This window comes from Drosophila subpulchrella, chromosome 3L (assembly GCF_014743375.2).
Source record: "Drosophila subpulchrella strain 33 F10 #4 breed RU33 chromosome 3L, RU_Dsub_v1.1 Primary Assembly, whole genome shotgun sequence".
Classification (NCBI taxonomy): domain Eukaryota; kingdom Metazoa; phylum Arthropoda; class Insecta; order Diptera; family Drosophilidae; genus Drosophila; species Drosophila subpulchrella.
In genome coordinates, this window is record NC_050612.1 from 13,651,285 (window position 1) to 13,667,979 (window position 16,695).

Consider the following 16,695-nt stretch of genomic DNA (forward strand, 5'->3'; position numbering starts at 1 on the left):
AGTGTTCTTATTTAGGAGGGTCAAAATTTTAACCCATTTTCATGTTCGATTTTTCCGTATTTCAAATGGGTTTCAGAATGGGATTTCAAAACTGAACTTCTAGATTCCATAACTTTAGTTATTGGATCCTGATTTAGGCGTGGGTTACCTTTTTGAGTTTGTATTTAAATTCTCTAATGATATATATTAAAAGTGCTGATACTTACGAGGGTCAAAATTTTAACCCATTTTCATGTTCGATTTTTCCGTATTTCAAATGGGTTTCAAAATGGGATCCCAAAACTGAACTTCTAGATTCCATAACTTGAGTTATTCGATTCCAATTTAGAGGTGGGATACCGCTAAGAGATTGTGGTTTAATTCTCTAATATTCTAATATTTAAACAGGAAACCCGAAATTCATCAATATATACATAAATATAATAAGTATAATCGACATCCTAAAAAATGCAAATGCAATTATTTGAACTAATTTTATTGAAAATTTCAAATGATTATGGTGACACTTGTAAGGCCTAGATTTAGTTTAAAATTATATTTTGAAGTAATCAGATTCCGACTAATATAAAATTTCTTTAAGACTTACAGAATATGAAGATGTGACTTAAAATTTTCCAAATTTGTAAGATAAATTCTTACTGGTTGAATTAGGCCCAGCTAACTTCTTAAATTCTATGAAAACAGAAAAGGCCAAGCGGAAACAAATAAACCCACTTACAAATTAAGCACAATGAGCCGAGTGGGAGGAATCGTGTACCACAGACTCATACTAATAAAGGATAATTATTCTTACACCGTCCACATGTTGCCAGGCGTGCAGCCATTTTAATGCGGATACAACACACAACGCATAGACAATGCAACGTGCTGTGTTTAAAATTAGACACCGTGGCGTATACGTAATCTGCGGCAAATCACAAACAGAACCAACCTGATTCCTACAAAGGGCTTACATTTATTTTGCATTATATAAAATTCAGTTTAACTCAAATTTTAATGCCACGCACACCAGCCCAGAAGTATGTTAGCATTTAGGTATTGATTCAGCCAGGCGGTTTGTTAACCCTTAATTGGCCCATGCATTGTAATTGACCAGACTTCGGTTCTTGGTGAAACCGATGCTATTGACCACCTGCAAGTTGGCCGACCAGCCCAGGTTGAATGAAATATTTCCAAAGGGGTCAAGAACCACCTTGTTTTTCACGGGCTTCTGTTTCTGGTGGTTCTTCTTGGCATTGCTCTGCAGTTGGTTGAACGCACTGTACAGTGAAGCCGGCGGATGCTGCACGAACTGTTGAACGCCGCTGATGAACTTGTTGAATTCTCCGAAAAATTCATTGGGGGAAAATAGCTTGGCGGGGTCATCGATGGATGGAATGGCTTCAATTGGTTCCTGGTAAAATGTTTCCTCTCTTAAGTTCAAACTTCGGGCAACTTGGGTTGGTAGAAGGAAGTACATGGGCTGACACCATTTCACATTGATTAAAAGTAACCAAATGGAAATAAACTGTTAAGAAAAAATAACAAAAACACATATTTTTAATATAAAACTTTTTTCTTAACTTTAAAAAAAAAATGAATAAGATAAAACACATGTAAGCATTGAAATTAAGGGGTTCATAAAAGAAAATAACGCACAATCTTACTTTTTTTCTAGGAAAACTTAAATCTTATTTAATATTGTAAAAGTTTTGATTTTTGCTTAAATGTTTTTAAAATGTAAGAAATGTTAATTATAATAAAAAAATTTACCTAATTATGGCTTTATTTTTTGTTAGGAAAATTATTTAAAAATTAAATAAAAGTTATATTTTAAAAGAATTAAAAAGCACAAATTCAAATAATATTTGTTTCTATGTCAAATGTCCCTCCTTTTTCTTAGTGTACTTACAGACAACATTTCTCCTGTGACTCCGAACGATTACTAAGCCAAAGTAAGACAACAACGGAAGCTTAAATACCCCTTGGGTTGAACTCTTCCCCTCCTCCCAGAAGAAACACATTATGACACATAAATTTCAGACCAATTTCAGAACTTTATTCGAGGCATGTCCATCAAAAAAATGGCTAGACTCCAAGGAATAGCCTGGGGCGACAGGTGCTCTGTCGGCTGCTCGAGGACGCCTATTTGTGAGATGGCTCCGCCTAGATCCAGCCGTAGCCGTGTCCGTGGCCATGGCCATAGCCCCCATAGCCCCCATAGCCATAGTGCGAGGAGGTGTAGATGGGCTGGTGGATCACTCGCACCGAGGGCAGACTGTGGTACGAGTGGCTCAGGATGGGCGACGAGTGCAGCAAACCGGGAGCGGCACAGCTCAAAGCCAGGCAGAAGGCGAGGAAAACGAACTGCAGGGGGCGGGAAAAGTTGGTCACTTAATTAACTCTTTTCAGACGGCGAATGGTGCGGAAGATCCTTACCAGCTTGAACATTTTGAAAGGGTTTTGATTACCGAAGAACTTCTTAAGATGGAAACTCAGGAGAGGAACTTGTTGAGAAGCTGCCAAAAGATGGTTTGATGGCTGGTTGAATGCGATGCGGGTTTATATAACCCAGCCCAATAGGCAAGAAGCCCCAGCAATCGCTCGACCTTGGTCCGATACTCAAAACCCTAAAAGTCACTTTTTGAAATCTTAGCGGACGCGAAGGGCTCCGATTTCAGGTGAGTGAGTGACTGACTTCAGGTTGCATTTGCTGCCCACCCACTGCAAATTGCACCACAAATGCGATTGTGATATTGGCAAATACGCACCGCAGAGCTCCAAAATAAAATAAGCGAGAACTGCGCAATTTTCTAGGCAAATAACAAATCAACAAGCCCGCAAAAAGTACGAAAACATTCATGGGAATTATACACAATAAACTCATTTAATTGATTTCGGCGTGGGAGTTTGTTTTCATTGGACACAAGACAAAAGAACATTTGGCCAAATTTTTTCCTTACCACCCACACTGACCTTGAAAGCCTCTCCAAAGGGGGTGGGACAACACCGGAAGTACGTCTCAATTCCGTACGACCTTAATTGTTTATTTCGGGCCAAGAGCAAGGCCCAAACCAAATTAATGGAAGTAAACAAAAAGAATGAGATGCGACCATTTGCGACTTAAGGAAGACCAAGGAGTTGGAGAAACACACAGAAAATAGCAATAGGTGAGGAACCTATGAAGGGTTTTGATTGTATAAAAATAAAAACCTTTATAAATTTAATTTGCAATAAAAATAACTCCAAGAAAACCATCTTTATGTCTTGAATAGTTAAGATATATTTGCTAATTCTGATACTTTTTTTGATTTACCAAACTATTTTTTAAGTTTTTTAAAATGTTTATAATGGATTTTAATATACTTGTATGATTAAATTTGGTTTTCTATTGGATATAGTCTATCCTTTAAGAATACATTTGCTAAAAATTATATATAAATATTTCGATCGTGAACAATATACAGAAAAGGATCTGTACAAATTAACACATGTTACATATATATATAACGTAAAAAATGATTTAAAAAAAAAAAAATAAAAAATTATTAAAATTCAGATTTTTAATGGTAATAAGTAAAACAATATCCCTTGACTTTATGGCGAGTGAAAGGAAGGTGTTTGGTGTCAAACAGGAAGAAGTCTCTAGAATGTTCCGTGGCAAGAACCCAAGTGGCATTGCAGTTTCACTGTCTTGTCAGCGGACTCACGACCATCCGATTCGCATCTGGATGCTGATTTTGAGTGGCAAGGAACGAGTTCCGCTGGCAATTGCAATTGCAACTGGCCCATTCAAAGTGAGTTAAGGGCCTCTTTCATTTGCCGCCTGCCGGGCAAATGCCTTTGACCTTGGCCAATGGGCAAAGAGAAGGTCTGGATGTTAGTGGGTAGCTATAAAAGGCAGGAACAGCCAGGAATACCCATTCAGTTGGACAGGTGATCTACAAGGAATTGCAACGAGTGAACATGAAGCTGGTGAGATCGGGAATCCAATCCCAACTTTGATTCTGTACTCTAAAGAATTTGCTTCCTCAACCAGCTAATCTTCGCCTGCCTGCTTGGCCTGGCTTTAAGCCACGAGGTGTACTACTATACCCCAACCTATGGGTATTACCCCGGTACTTTTGCCAGGACCTCGCCCGTCCTGCCCCTGGCCTATTCCCGTTTGATTGCCCCGGCAGCCGAAGAATCGCATCTTTACCACAGCGTGGCCACACCCAACTCCTTCCAGCAGCAATATCGCAGCGACTACAAGCCCCTGACCTATGAGTATCTCTACTAGATTCTGGGAGGGTAACAAACCCAACCTTTCGCGACTTGTAACCAAGTGAAATTTGAATAAAGTTCGACCACTCCTCATCGAAGGGGTTTAACTCTGGATAACCTTTATTGTACTGAGCTGTCTGTGAAAACAACTTTCCTACTTCCCCCAAAACCAAGTGACCTAGGTCACCCGCTGTCTGTTGAACTCGGCCTCCTATTGTTCAGTTATAAAGCCACAACAATGGCTGGCTATATCGAATGGCCCTGGCCACAGTTATTCACCTATGTGTGCTTGCGGTCCAGGAGGCCTGTCTAAATTTAACAAAACTTGCAAAGTGGCAACAAGTCAAGAAACATGTCGTGTAGTACGTCACCAGGGCGCAGAAGAAGCCCTAGAATCTATCGCAATGTGCAATGTGACCGCCGAGAAAGCTGCTCGGAAGCCACCTCCCACAATTTTTGCCGTTTGGTGCGTGGTTTGCGGATCCTGAAAGGAACTAGGGAACGTGACCTGGGGCTGTCACATGGAATCCACCCATGGGACGTACGCAAATGCGTGGAACGGAAACCGAATGCTAATCGAATCGCTAAACATTAATTAACTTTTGATTGCTTGGCGGCGACTCACACACGGCAGGTATTTTCGTGATCCGCGGAATATGCCCTACTCTATAAGCATAAGGAATTTATTACACCTAATCAGTAGAAAATTTTGACTGACAAAAATTATCTTTTTATTCTGGTACATCATTAAATCTCTTTAAAAAATTATAAGCTTACAAATTGCTGTTAAGTATTATGTAAAAACATTATACTAACAAACAAAATGACTGATAAAAGACAAAATAAATGTAAAAAAGTATTTAGAAAATATATATTACTTATTAGGAAACATTTGACTTGCAGCAAACTGATAAAAAGGTTTTATTCCAATAAATTTGAAGTCAAAAGAGGAAACAAAAGTTAATTATTATTTTCTCTTTTTTTATTATTTCCCTTTATAAATTTCTTAGGTGCCTACAAAATGACTTCCATATTTATAAAAAAATTCTGAATGGAAAAATAATTACAGCGTTGTTAGCTGTCTAGCAACCAATAATGATTGCTGATTACGAAACTAGATCGGACTCGTGTTCATTATGCAAAGCTAATCAGAAAGTACTCATCTGGTCAACAGATACCTCTGATTGGGCGGAATTCCAGGGAAGGTGGCATCAATAGCCCATCATCTCCCTGGACTGCCAGAGTGGAGAACCTGTTCCTGTAAAAAAAGGAGCAGGAGCACCATCAACAGCATCTGCATCGCCATCTGATTCCATAGTACATGGGGAAGTTCAAGGTTTTACAATATCCAATTAGTGGCTAAAGAAATACCAACCGAACAGGCAGGCAAATCTATGCGAACAAGAAACTTACATTCCCGGGTGAAATAACTACACTAAAAGTATAGTTTTAATAGTTTAAACTTAAAACTCTATTTATATAATTTTTATTTAAACAGAGTTTCTACATTTATAACAGGAAAATATAAAGTATTCTTAATCGAAAAGGTAAAAAAATGGATGAAAAATCTCTTTGTTCTTTAATAAAATTTAGAAGTGACATAGCTTAACCAAATTTAAATTAACTTAATTAAAATAAATATTAGATGATTTAAGAAGTGTTGCTTAGAGTTGGTACAAAAATACTGTAATCACGTTTACTTTTGAAAGGTTGAAATAACAATTTTTTGTTAGAGTTCTCGTAAATTAAGATATTATTTCATCCTTTTTTCGGTGTGGAGCTGGCGAAAGAACGAAACGAATTTAGAACGGGCTGCAGGGAGCGGACCACCGGCAAGTTGTTTACCCGATATTAAAACAGGCTTTGGGTCCCGAGACCCCAACCTGGGATATAAAAGGTCTTTGGAAAGGCAGGGAGGAGCTCAAAGTGAAAACGACACTGGACGGCGTAGTTTGCAGATTGGCGAGAAAATGCGCAATTATCTTTGGGTAGGCAGCCGATACCGATAGCGATACTCCTTCCTCAAGAGGCAGGGGGCAAGAACCACCTTCACAGGCACTCACCTTCTCCCGTTGCAGTTAGCGGTGCTCCTGGCGTTGGCCACCACCACCTGTGTCAAGGCCAAGCCGCTGGTCTCCTTCGGTCTCAGCTATCAGCAGCCCTACGTGGGACCCCAGCCGGGACCCTACTACTATGGAGGACCTTATCAGGGGGGAGGCTACTACCACAACTACCACAACAGCCCGGGACCTTATGGCTACCCCTATCCGTATGCGAATCGCTATGGGGCCTTGGATGTCGGAGTAGGCGCTGTCGCTATCCTCATTCCTTCTTTGATTCCGCGTTAAAGCCAAAAGCCACAGTAAATAGAACCGAGAATCACACAAAAGTCTTTTCACTATTTTCCTCGGCACGCACTGCTAAGCCTTATTTTTCAGCCCAGGTCAGGTTGATATATGTGCGTACTATAAAGTGGGAGGTGGGCACTCGATAGTACGTGCCATATCCCCGGGAACTATGGTGACCCAGTGACTGATTTTCTGGATTTTCAATTTCCTCTCACAAAACCCTTTGATTTATTCAGGCGTGTGGGTGTCTTAATTTGTAAGCATAGCTAAAATAATCCTTAAGCAAAATTCATTGTTAAACCGGAATATCTAGAACAAAACAATCAGCCCTTTCCCTTGAATTGAATCCGGTAGTATTTTTAAGCAACGACCTTTTGGATCTGCCGATTATGCTAATGTCCTCGGCGGTGTCTTATTTATATATAGCATTTGTGTCTTCAGGGGGCTGTGCATAACCGAAATGCGTTCGCAAAACGTGCAAACGCAGCTTGAGTCTCGAGGAGATGCAACCTGTTGGGCGAAGCATATAATTGCAGCACCTATCAGGGATTAGAGGAGCCTCTCTTGGCCCCATTTCTCATACTCACACCTTTTTCTTGGCGACTCGTGATTTCCGCACACATGCGGATAAGTTCGAAAGGCGACACTTGCACGTTGTGACACTTGCATGTGGCAATTTTAGCCATTTCTTGACCCGAGCCAACTATTAAAGTGTGCGCCCAACTTGTTTATGTGAAGGTGTTAGGCGTGCCACACTGAAAGAAAAAGTAGCCTACGTAGAACATTGTGTGTCTAGCTCATTGAAGAAATAATACCAAGTTCCACACAATAACTAGAAGACGCTATTGCTTCTGACCATTTTTTAAATTTTTTTAATAAGACTTATAGTTTTTTTGAATCTGTGGTAATCATGCGCGGACCCACTGGAGAATATGGGGTTAGTTCCCCCGTCTCCGATTAAAAAGTAACAACAAAAAAATAATAATAGGCTTTTACAATTAAAATATGTAGTTTATTCCAAATTTTTTATACAATTTTGTTTAATCACCCCACAACCAAATCCTGAATCAGCCACTGGTGTTAATCTTAGCAAAACGTAAAGAAATTTTGAGTTCAAAAACAGAAGTACAAGGAATAGGCCCTTAAAAAGTATGGTTATTTTATTAATAAACTATAAATAACAGTTATGGAAAAAATATACACTTCTTATCTGCCTATAGAAATGTAACATTTCTTCTAAATAATGTTATAAAGAGCCATTGTAATACAGATTGTATTAAAGATAACAATATTCTGTTCTATTTTAAACCAATCTTTTAATACCTTTAACATTTTATTTAATTATCTTGCTGTTTTTTTGCAATACTAAAAATTTATCATACCTACGTCATAAGGTTGAACCTAAAAATATTTAATTGCGTACCTATTCTTGATGCGTTTAACTTAACAGAAATAAGTATACATTTTATTTGGAAATGTAAAATGTTTGGTTTAATAAACATATATCAGTTACTTTGTTCGGCTTTGGTTTCTAGAAGGTCTTGGGGGAATCTCTCTTCCTGATTTCTGGAATCCCCACTATTTTTCGGAAGTGTTCCTGAGGAACCTCGTCGCTCGGGTGGATGACGTGCACGGATCACGTTCCCAATCACGCACAACAATGCTAAAAACTCAAAAGTGCAACCAGCGACGCCCAAAGTGTTGTTAGCTGGCTTTGTTAACCTGGCTGAAAGGGGAAGCATCAGCAGTCACGTTGAGTGGAAAAGCCCGTGGCGAGCAACAGGTTTTCCTTCGAGAAGGAGGCAGACTCCTGCGGGTGTCGAGTCCTGTGTAGTGTCCTTCTCGACGGCACACAGGGCACTGATTTCCGACGGGTGTGTGTCAGTATGGCAGGCGAATCCGCATCGTGGCAGCCGAAGCCACAGCCGAGCTGCGGAAATGTCCTCGTGGGGGCGAAGGTTAGGATGCGAAGCTGCCGCGACATTGAGGAGCTGTATAAAAGCGGGTGCCAAACGCCTGCCACTGGTAGTCTTCATCGAGACTTCAGCGGTTCGCGTTAGCCAGCAACAAGTTCCATTGGAAAAGCATTGAAAACTGAATAAAAGTCAGAACTCGAACTGAAACACAGTGCCAGTGCCACAAAGTGAACTAAGAAATATTAAAAAAAAAAAACAATTAAATACCAATTCGTTATGGATACTCTATCACCCAACAATGGCTCCAAGTCGAGCTCCAGCGGCAGTTCGGCGGCCAGTTCCTCCATGGATCTGGGCAAGCAGCAGCAGAAGGAGAAGCTGCATCGCCATCCACGAAATGGACCGAAGAAGCTGTCCCGCTCCAGGAGTTTGCTGCAATTGCTCAGCAGGCACCTGGGCAGGCATTTCAACCATCAGAACCAGCAGAACGAGACGGTCTACAGCAGCCAGGATGATATCAGGAGCAGCTCCACGGACTCGTTTAGTTTGAGCTACGAGCGTGGTAGCCACGAGCACGAGTGTGCCAACAATGGCTCCTCCCTGGACCTGGAGCACACTTCCGGAACCTCCAGTGGCTCGGCGTGCTCTAGATATTCCCCTGGACTGGATTACTACGATCAGCAGGGACACATCTATGTGGAGGCCGTCTACAGGCCAGGCAGCGCCATGGAGCAAATGCATCCGCAGTTGCATTTCGAGGAGGATACCAGCGAGGAGGGCAGCAGCAATGAGGCGGAGGACGAGGTGGAGCTGGGCCATGATGAGAACGAGAACAGCAAGCCAAGATCTGCTTCAGCGGCATCGGCCAAGTCATCGGGGCTCCATCTCAGCCGGATTTCCATCTCATCGTCGGTCAGCCGAATGCTGCAGCATTTCTCAAGTCCCACGGGAAATGCCTCTATGCGCTCGCTATCCTGCAGCAGTACTCCCCTGAGGCAGCCCAAGAAGTCCCTGTCGCCGCATAATTCCAACAGCAGCAGCAGTAGCAGCCACTCCGGCTCCAGTTCCAAGTCCTCCGGTGCCCCAGCCTCCAAGAAGGAGAAGAAGCAGCAGAGCATCCTGCGGCCACCAGTCCAATATGTCTCCATGAAGGGCATGTCGGGGCTTTATTCCCGAGTGCCCAGCTATGCGGTCTGCTATCCCTACACCCTGCAGCATATGTACTAAGAATCCGGAGAAATCAAAAATAATACTTAAATTAAGGGAGAGGGAGAGCTGCAAGCTGGTTGGGGGGGTCTTGAACAATATACTTAGGAATTTCTAGTGATGTACGAGTAGTGCCTGAAAAAACCGAGATTTGAGTAGAGAAAGCGGAAAATAATGGGGGGTTTACAACAAGAGGCAGCGAGCATATTTTATAAATGTGTCACAGCTGGGCCCAATAAGTGTACCTAAGGCCACGAAGCCCCGAGAATCAAAAACCTATCTATAAATGTGCTACGATATACACCTTAGATGATCTAATTGTCTTCGGCTAATTTAGGGACTTTCAGTTTACAAACGAAAATAAATTAAATTTAGCTTAATGTAAAACAAAATGTTATTTAGCAGACCCTCACATATCTTTCGAAAGTAGCTCTTAATACCGCAATTCTCGAGGCCCTTCAGTTAAACCGTTTAAATATACTTTCCAAAACCAAACGATTTTTGCACTTATGAACTAGTTTAAAAAATATACTTTGCACTAATTTCAATGACTTCTAAAACAAAAACAAAATTTTACGAATTTATACAAACAAAAAGAAGAAGAAAAAGCAAAATTCTTTAAGAACACACTAATAGAGGAACATTTTACAATAATTCACATTCCAAAAAATCGAAAATTTTTTAAAAAACAAAACCAATTATTCTAAACAATGAAATATCATAATGAAATGTAAATGGTATAGTAGATGATAATGAAAAAGCTAGAGAAAATGTTTAGAGCCTATATATTTTTAGATCCTAAATGAACAGAGATAACCTAAGTCCTAAGTCTAGTTGTCAATAAAATAAAATATACATGACTATGAAAAAGAAAACCATGATTTTAATCGCATTCAAGGTGAAGGGAAGACAATGGGAATGAACCGAGTTGCGTTGGCCAAGGATCCAAGGAGCTTCGATTCGTAACGGTTTACCGAAAGCTAAAGGACACTGTTAACGTAGGCAAAAGCTCCCCCGCAAAGAGAGAGAGAGCAAAAGCGCATCCTGCGAGCGAGAGAGCACGTGGCCTCCTTTTGTTTGGGTAACAGTCTGCGGCAGGAGAACTGTTCCCTGGGAACAGCGAGATTTTGGCGCTGCCGATGATGTAGGCAAAGTCCTCAAAATCAAGTCGCCGAAGGACTCGACCTTATAGTTTTGACTGGGCCATATCATGTCCGTGTGACGTTAATCGTTACCGCTGCACTTGGCGGGCGTGACAAGCGAAAGCGTTTAAAATTTGATGACACCCCAATTATTAGGGTTCTTCAAGCCAAGGACATGGGACGGCGTTGGTCCCTGCCCAAGCAATCGTTTCGAGGTCATTGTTTCTTTGAACCCTTCTTTTTATAATGGCCAGCCCATAATAAACAAGCCCCGAGCTCAAAGGGTTGGGATATCCTTGGCATAGTTTGTCCTAAAAAATCAAATTAAAATGCATGATTTATCTGCAAACAAACAAAAGCCTTTAACCCGAATTCCTGTAAACAGGGGAAATAGTTATATGACGCAGTTAGGAAATGATTTTCATATGATTAAATAAATTGTTATCATTCACCATACAACTGCGTTTTAACAAATATCTTCCTGGAACTCGACTGGGATACGGTTTTGAGTTAAGCTTCGGGTTGTTCTATGGAAGATAATCAGAGGAAAACAAAACATGCTCATATTCCAGGAATCCAGCAGAATGGGAATTCTTCAATTACAATAAATTAATCAACTTTTCTTAGAACTCGTATAAAGCATTTTTAGCATATTTTAGTTGAAATTTAATTTTTAAAGGGGGAAGAACAGTTCAAGGTGAGAAATCCAAATGCGAAAACCTGAATAAACTTTCTGTCTTAATTTTACATAATTGTTTATTGTTTGCATTTTTTAAACAGCTGGTACATAATCTTTATTAGTAAACGTATGTTCCTTCATATATTTTATGTATTTTATTAAATTAGTTACAAATTCTTCTTTTTTTTCTATTTAATGGATTTTGAAGTAATTTTTCAACGTAAATAAGGTCGTCTGGATTGACACAATAATTAAATCTAAAACAAGAATTAAAAAAATAATTATAAAATTCCTATTAAAAAGTACATAATTTCGTATTTACTGGCTTTTATCCCCAACCTACTTAATGGCTAGCCAATACACTTATAATCTCTCAAAGTTTGTTTGAAATTAGGGGTCAATCCCCGACAGGAAAACATTGAAGCTTATTCATTAATCTGTTGACTAAGTTGATTAAGTCGAAATGAGTTAATGCGCCGTCAAATGGCTGCGACAAGCGCCCTATAACAATGGAACCCGATCTGCCGACCCATCGCTTCCCAAATGGCCAAATTAAAATCCGAGTTGTGTCACTTTGGCCAAAACAAAATCACTGGCCGCTCTGACGTCAGTCGATGTCAACAATTGCGCCTCTAATTAGATGTTCATGGCATTTTCCAGGGGAGTGAGAAATTCCCATCGTTGTCGACACCTCCTGATTCCTAGCTTTTAATGCTCCCCATCTCCTGGATTTTTATTCCCCAACCATTTTATCGCCTCCAAGTCAAAACAAAGGACTTCATTAAGCCGCCGCCGTCTTAGCTTGTCTTAAAATGCGTTCACACAAAATTGGCATTCGGCTTTATTTATAGCGCATTAAAATCAATTTCGGGAGCAATTAAATAAAATCCAACAACAACATTTGAAGCAGCCCGAGTCTATTTTTGACCCTCAACTTAAGTGAGGTGAAATTTTGATAAAATATTGCCTCACCTAAAAGACCCTTGGTTTCTTAAGTGCGATGCCTAGAGTCCTTGAAAACTGTCATCGTCAAGGATATTTTAAGGCAAATAAAGCACAGGTCCCTCAAAAATAGGCACCACCAAGCCCCTCGTTTCTATTTTTGGCAAAAGAAAATTAAATCAACCAAGAAAGTCAAACGGAACAAAAGTGAAATGAAAACGTCTAGCTGATTAATAATTGATGACTCTGTGGGGAGAGAAAGGAAAACAATTAAAGGGAGTAGACGGACTATTCCGAATTTCTTTGAATTCTGTCCCGAATAACTGATGCCTAATAATCCGACTTAGGAGGTAATACCTGGATTTTACATACCTTAAGGTTTATGGAAATGGGAAATGTGGTTTTGAGCAGTAAAGGTAAATAATAAAGTAAGTACTTACAACAAAAGGTCAATGTACAACCTTCAAAATATTTCATAAATATGAGTAGCTTATGGGGGTGCTACAAAAATAGTTTTAGGTGTCTAAATGCTTGCCAAAATATATTTTAAGCTTAGATGTGCAATAAATTCATTTACAAACACGAATGTTTTGTTCACTGCCATACCTTTAGACACCTATAATTACATTTGAAACAGATTTCCTTTTTCGGAAAAATATAGTACATATAGTCGTTTTAATGAAACCAAGGAATGCCAGTATCCTAGTTCCATCCTTAATATATTTTTAATAATTAGGAATACTTTTTAATATCAATAAAAAAGCTTTTAATATCTAAATTTTAAGATTTCAACATATACGGCTTATATGATCAGGATGAAGTGGCTTTTTGGGATTTTGAAAAAATGTGCATTAAGCCAATTTTACTCCAGCAACTCAAATGCACCATATCCCTTGAAAATACCAGGTATTTGACTGCCTAGAAAATGCTGGAACCCCGTGCATTGACACCACCTGGCGGCCAGCGGCGCAAGCTCCCGGGGCAGTGCAAACAAGAAACAAAACAAACCAACGGCGGTAAACAAAATTCGCTTCCCGTTTTATTATTAGGCAACAATGCAGGGACAAAGGACGTGGCAAGGAGCAGGAGCAGATGCCTTGCAGAAACGAGAATATCCCTCTCTCTGCCGCTCTCTCTGTCTCTCCAAGGACCTCTTTGCAGAGTGCCGGGCGAGGCTATAAAAGCCAGCGGCTTCCGATTTGCCGACTCACAAGCGGCAGGACAACGTGCCCAGTCGGTACTCTCTCGCTCTCGCTGGAAAATAGAAAACACAAGCAAAGGTAAACAGTGAACAAAGACACCGGCAGGGATAACAAAGGAAGCGGAGAGCATTTCCACCGGAAGCGGAAGTGCATGTGCAGGGCGCTCATACGCACTACCGAAATTACGCATACGCAGGGTTGGCCAGAAGAAAGAAAGTTAAGAATTAAGTGACTGCACCGCTAATAAGGAAATCACGCATACGCACGGTTGGCTGCTGTTGGCTAATAGGGAAATTACTCATACGCCGCGGTGGCCTTTGATGAGGTAGAACTCGCTGAAAAGAACAAAAGATGGGCACTCCTCATGTCTGCTTCGCCGATGAGCAGCAGCAGCAGCAACAACACAAGACCGCCAGCAATGGCAGCCTGAACAACAACAACAACAACAAACTAGATGTGGGCTACAACAACACGCTGGGCAATGGCAGCCCCTCGCCGGGCGGCAGTCTCAGCGTTTCGCCAACGCCGCGCTACGAACGCAATCTGGGCTTCTTTCGGCAGCTGAGCCGCCGCTTCGGCCTGAGGTCGCAGGATGACCTAGTTCAGTCCGATGACGCAGCCAGCGTTGCAACATCGAGAGGCGGTGGAGGAGGCGGAGGGGGAGGGGGAGTGGCCGGGGTCACGCTCCAGGAGGAGGACGCGCACAGTTCATCGACCGACTCGTGCTCCTCGGGGCGTGGCCTCAACGTGGCCCACCAGTCGCGACTGGAGCTCATGTCCATGTCTTGTGCCTCCAGCGAGACGAGCAGCACGCTGGACATCGAGGAGCAGCAGGAGCAAGTGCAGCAACCATCGAAGCGGAAGCCGATTAGCCGGGCCAGTTTCTCGCGACTCCATCGACGCTCCACATCCTCGCTGCGTCGCGCCTTCGAGAGCCTTTCGCTCACCTCGCGTTCGATGTCCTGCAGCGGTCCCTCACCCCCGCCGCCGGCTGCCCATCCTCCCACAATCGCCAGCGGTCCGCCAGCAGCGGCCCTGCCCCTCAAGTCGGCTCTCAAGTCCGCCTCAAATGTGGAACTTTATAAGCAGCAGCAACACCATCACCAACATCATCCGATGGGCAGGTCATCCTCATCGTCCTGCAGTTCAGTGGCCAAAAGCAAGGTGAAGCCGCCGCCGCAAAGGATCCTGCGGCAGCCCGTCTCCTACACATATCTCAAGGGCATGTCCGGTCTGCCGACGCAGCGGGTGCCGCGCAGTTCCGTCTGCTGTCAGTATGCCAGGCGCTAAGGACCCACTACTCAAATCGGAAAGGATATCCAGGATAATAAGGAAAGTCGAAGAAAAGAGAGAAGAGAGAGTAAGCAGTATCAGGAACCACTAATCAGATAATTAAGCAATCATCCTTATCCTTTTTTTTATTAATTACTGAAAGATTATCAAAAAAGAAATTTTAGAAGTCAAACTATTTTCCAGTTCCATAAATATTAATGATTTTCCTTTTTTCATTTAAATTTACTATTATTTATTTTAATGCTAACATTAACCATGTGTAATATATATTAGTAATTTAGTTTTTATTAACAAAAATAAGACGATTCTCAATTTGCAAGCTTAGCTACCTAAGGTTTTAATTTATTTTCTAAAATTAATTCAGGTAAAGTCCATTTCAAGATATTACTAATTTAAGATCCCTAAAAACCTTTAAGTAAGTACATAAAGGCCCCAAGGAAATGCAACGTCAATGCAGGCGCATCTGTTGGAAACATCATCTTCCACTTAACCTCCCCAAGCCCAATCCCTGAAATTCATTTCAAAATCTGTGATACAACAATCGTTAACCTGTCCCTTACCTCCCATAAAACCCCTTCCTTTCCAACTCCACCATATCCGAAAGTCTTTAAAAAAAACATCGGCAGAATTGGAAAAGATTTAACAAACATACATGATAAAGTTTTATAAAAATTTGAATAACTTTTGCACTTAATATATATTAATTAAATAGTAGATGCGTAGAATTTGTCAGATATAGAGCCTGTATACACACATTTGTCACCGCTTTGATGCTCGATCAAGATCATTCCACGCATACCAAAGACTGTAAACGCAAGAAAAAATTGAGAAGTAATTAAGAAGCTTGATTGAATCGATTGGAAAAGTCACAATAGATTTCCTTTTTGTATAAATTCTTATACAATTCGTGCCTTTATCAAAAAGTCAAAGCAAACAAAGATTCACGTAAACAACATTTGTTCCAAGAGAAATCACTTAAGAAGTACGATATGATAAGTTTAAGTAAATTTCCTTTCTAAATGTTAAATGGGATCAAAATTTGTCAGGCATTTATCTATGTTCCGCAGTCCTAACTGAATCAGCCAAAAACTCTCCTAGGAATCACTAATTATTTACTTTAAGACTTTTATTCAACTAAAAAACATAATTTGCCAAAAAGAATTACCACACACCAAAGATATAATAAACCCAGCACTCCAGTAAGTAGAGTTCAGAAGTAGATATTATATAGCAAGTCTAAAGAAGCCGCGAAACTGACTTAAGAGTATTCAACATATACATTACTTTAGCAGTTATACACATTTACAGTTTATAGAGAAGCATATTAAATGAAATGCAAACCAAGGCCTAACTATATATATAAATGCGAACGCATTGAATCCCAAGCCAAAGCAATAAAAGTTGAAGGATTATACAAAACAATATCACCAATATTATACACATATATACAGCAGCATATACTTATTAATAACTATTTACCTAAGCAGCAACAAGAGCAGCAAAGAATTGTAATCATCTGAAAGGCCAATAGCCACAAAGCAAAGAGAGTTCAATAAAAGTGAAATAATTTACACCAAAATTGAAGTGTTTTTCATTCGGACCAAGGGATTTCGATTACTGGGTAACCAAACCTAAATGATGCCATCATTCATTTCATAATATCACCATCACCATGCCAACTTTACCATTTAACCATCATAATTATCGTATCCACAGCAACAA

The 16,695-nt window shown here is 40.7% G+C and overlaps 6 protein-coding genes across 6 annotated transcripts; 4 read left to right on the top strand and 2 right to left on the bottom strand.

The window, feature by feature from the left end:
- Positions 1-836: 836 nt before the first annotated feature.
- LOC119555339 lies at positions 837-1,900 on the bottom strand. The gene is made up of 2 exons (XM_037866677.1): positions 1,892-1,900; positions 837-1,507 (listed from the first exon to the last, which is right to left on the bottom strand). The coding sequence occupies exons 1-2, from the start codon at positions 1,898-1,900 to the stop codon at positions 1,067-1,069; spliced, it is 450 nt and encodes a 149-aa protein (XP_037722605.1). The 3' UTR covers positions 837-1,066.
- A 127-nt stretch (positions 1,901-2,027) lies between these two features.
- Positions 2,028-2,527, bottom strand: LOC119554586 (prismalin-14). Its single transcript, XM_037865568.1, has 2 exons — positions 2,419-2,527; positions 2,028-2,346 (listed from the first exon to the last, which is right to left on the bottom strand). Exons 1-2 carry the CDS (start codon positions 2,428-2,430, stop codon positions 2,146-2,148), a joined length of 213 nt encoding a protein of 70 aa, XP_037721496.1. The 5' UTR covers positions 2,431-2,527; the 3' UTR covers positions 2,028-2,145.
- A 1,102-nt stretch (positions 2,528-3,629) lies between these two features.
- Positions 3,630-4,261, top strand: LOC119555353. Its single transcript, XM_037866690.1, has 3 exons — positions 3,630-3,776; positions 3,916-3,954; positions 4,019-4,261. Exons 1-3 carry the CDS (start codon positions 3,630-3,632, stop codon positions 4,259-4,261), a joined length of 429 nt encoding a protein of 142 aa, XP_037722618.1.
- Positions 4,262-5,962: 1,701 nt separating this feature from the next.
- LOC119554585 lies at positions 5,963-6,582 on the top strand. Its single transcript, XM_037865567.1, is given in 3 exon segments — positions 5,963-6,233; positions 6,324-6,553; positions 6,555-6,582. Coding segments are annotated over 3 exon segments (276 nt in total). The 5' UTR covers positions 5,963-6,215.
- Positions 6,583-8,419: 1,837 nt separating this feature from the next.
- Positions 8,420-10,498, top strand: LOC119554583. Its single transcript, XM_037865565.1, has one exon. It carries the CDS (start codon positions 8,786-8,788, stop codon positions 9,734-9,736), a length of 951 nt encoding a protein of 316 aa, XP_037721493.1. The 5' UTR covers positions 8,420-8,785; the 3' UTR covers positions 9,737-10,498.
- A 3,211-nt stretch (positions 10,499-13,709) lies between these two features.
- Positions 13,710-16,567, top strand: LOC119554584. Its single transcript, XM_037865566.1, has one exon. The coding sequence runs from the start codon at positions 14,032-14,034 to the stop codon at positions 14,968-14,970; it is 939 nt and encodes a 312-aa protein (XP_037721494.1). The 5' UTR covers positions 13,710-14,031; the 3' UTR covers positions 14,971-16,567.
- Positions 16,568-16,695: the final 128 nt, after the last annotated feature.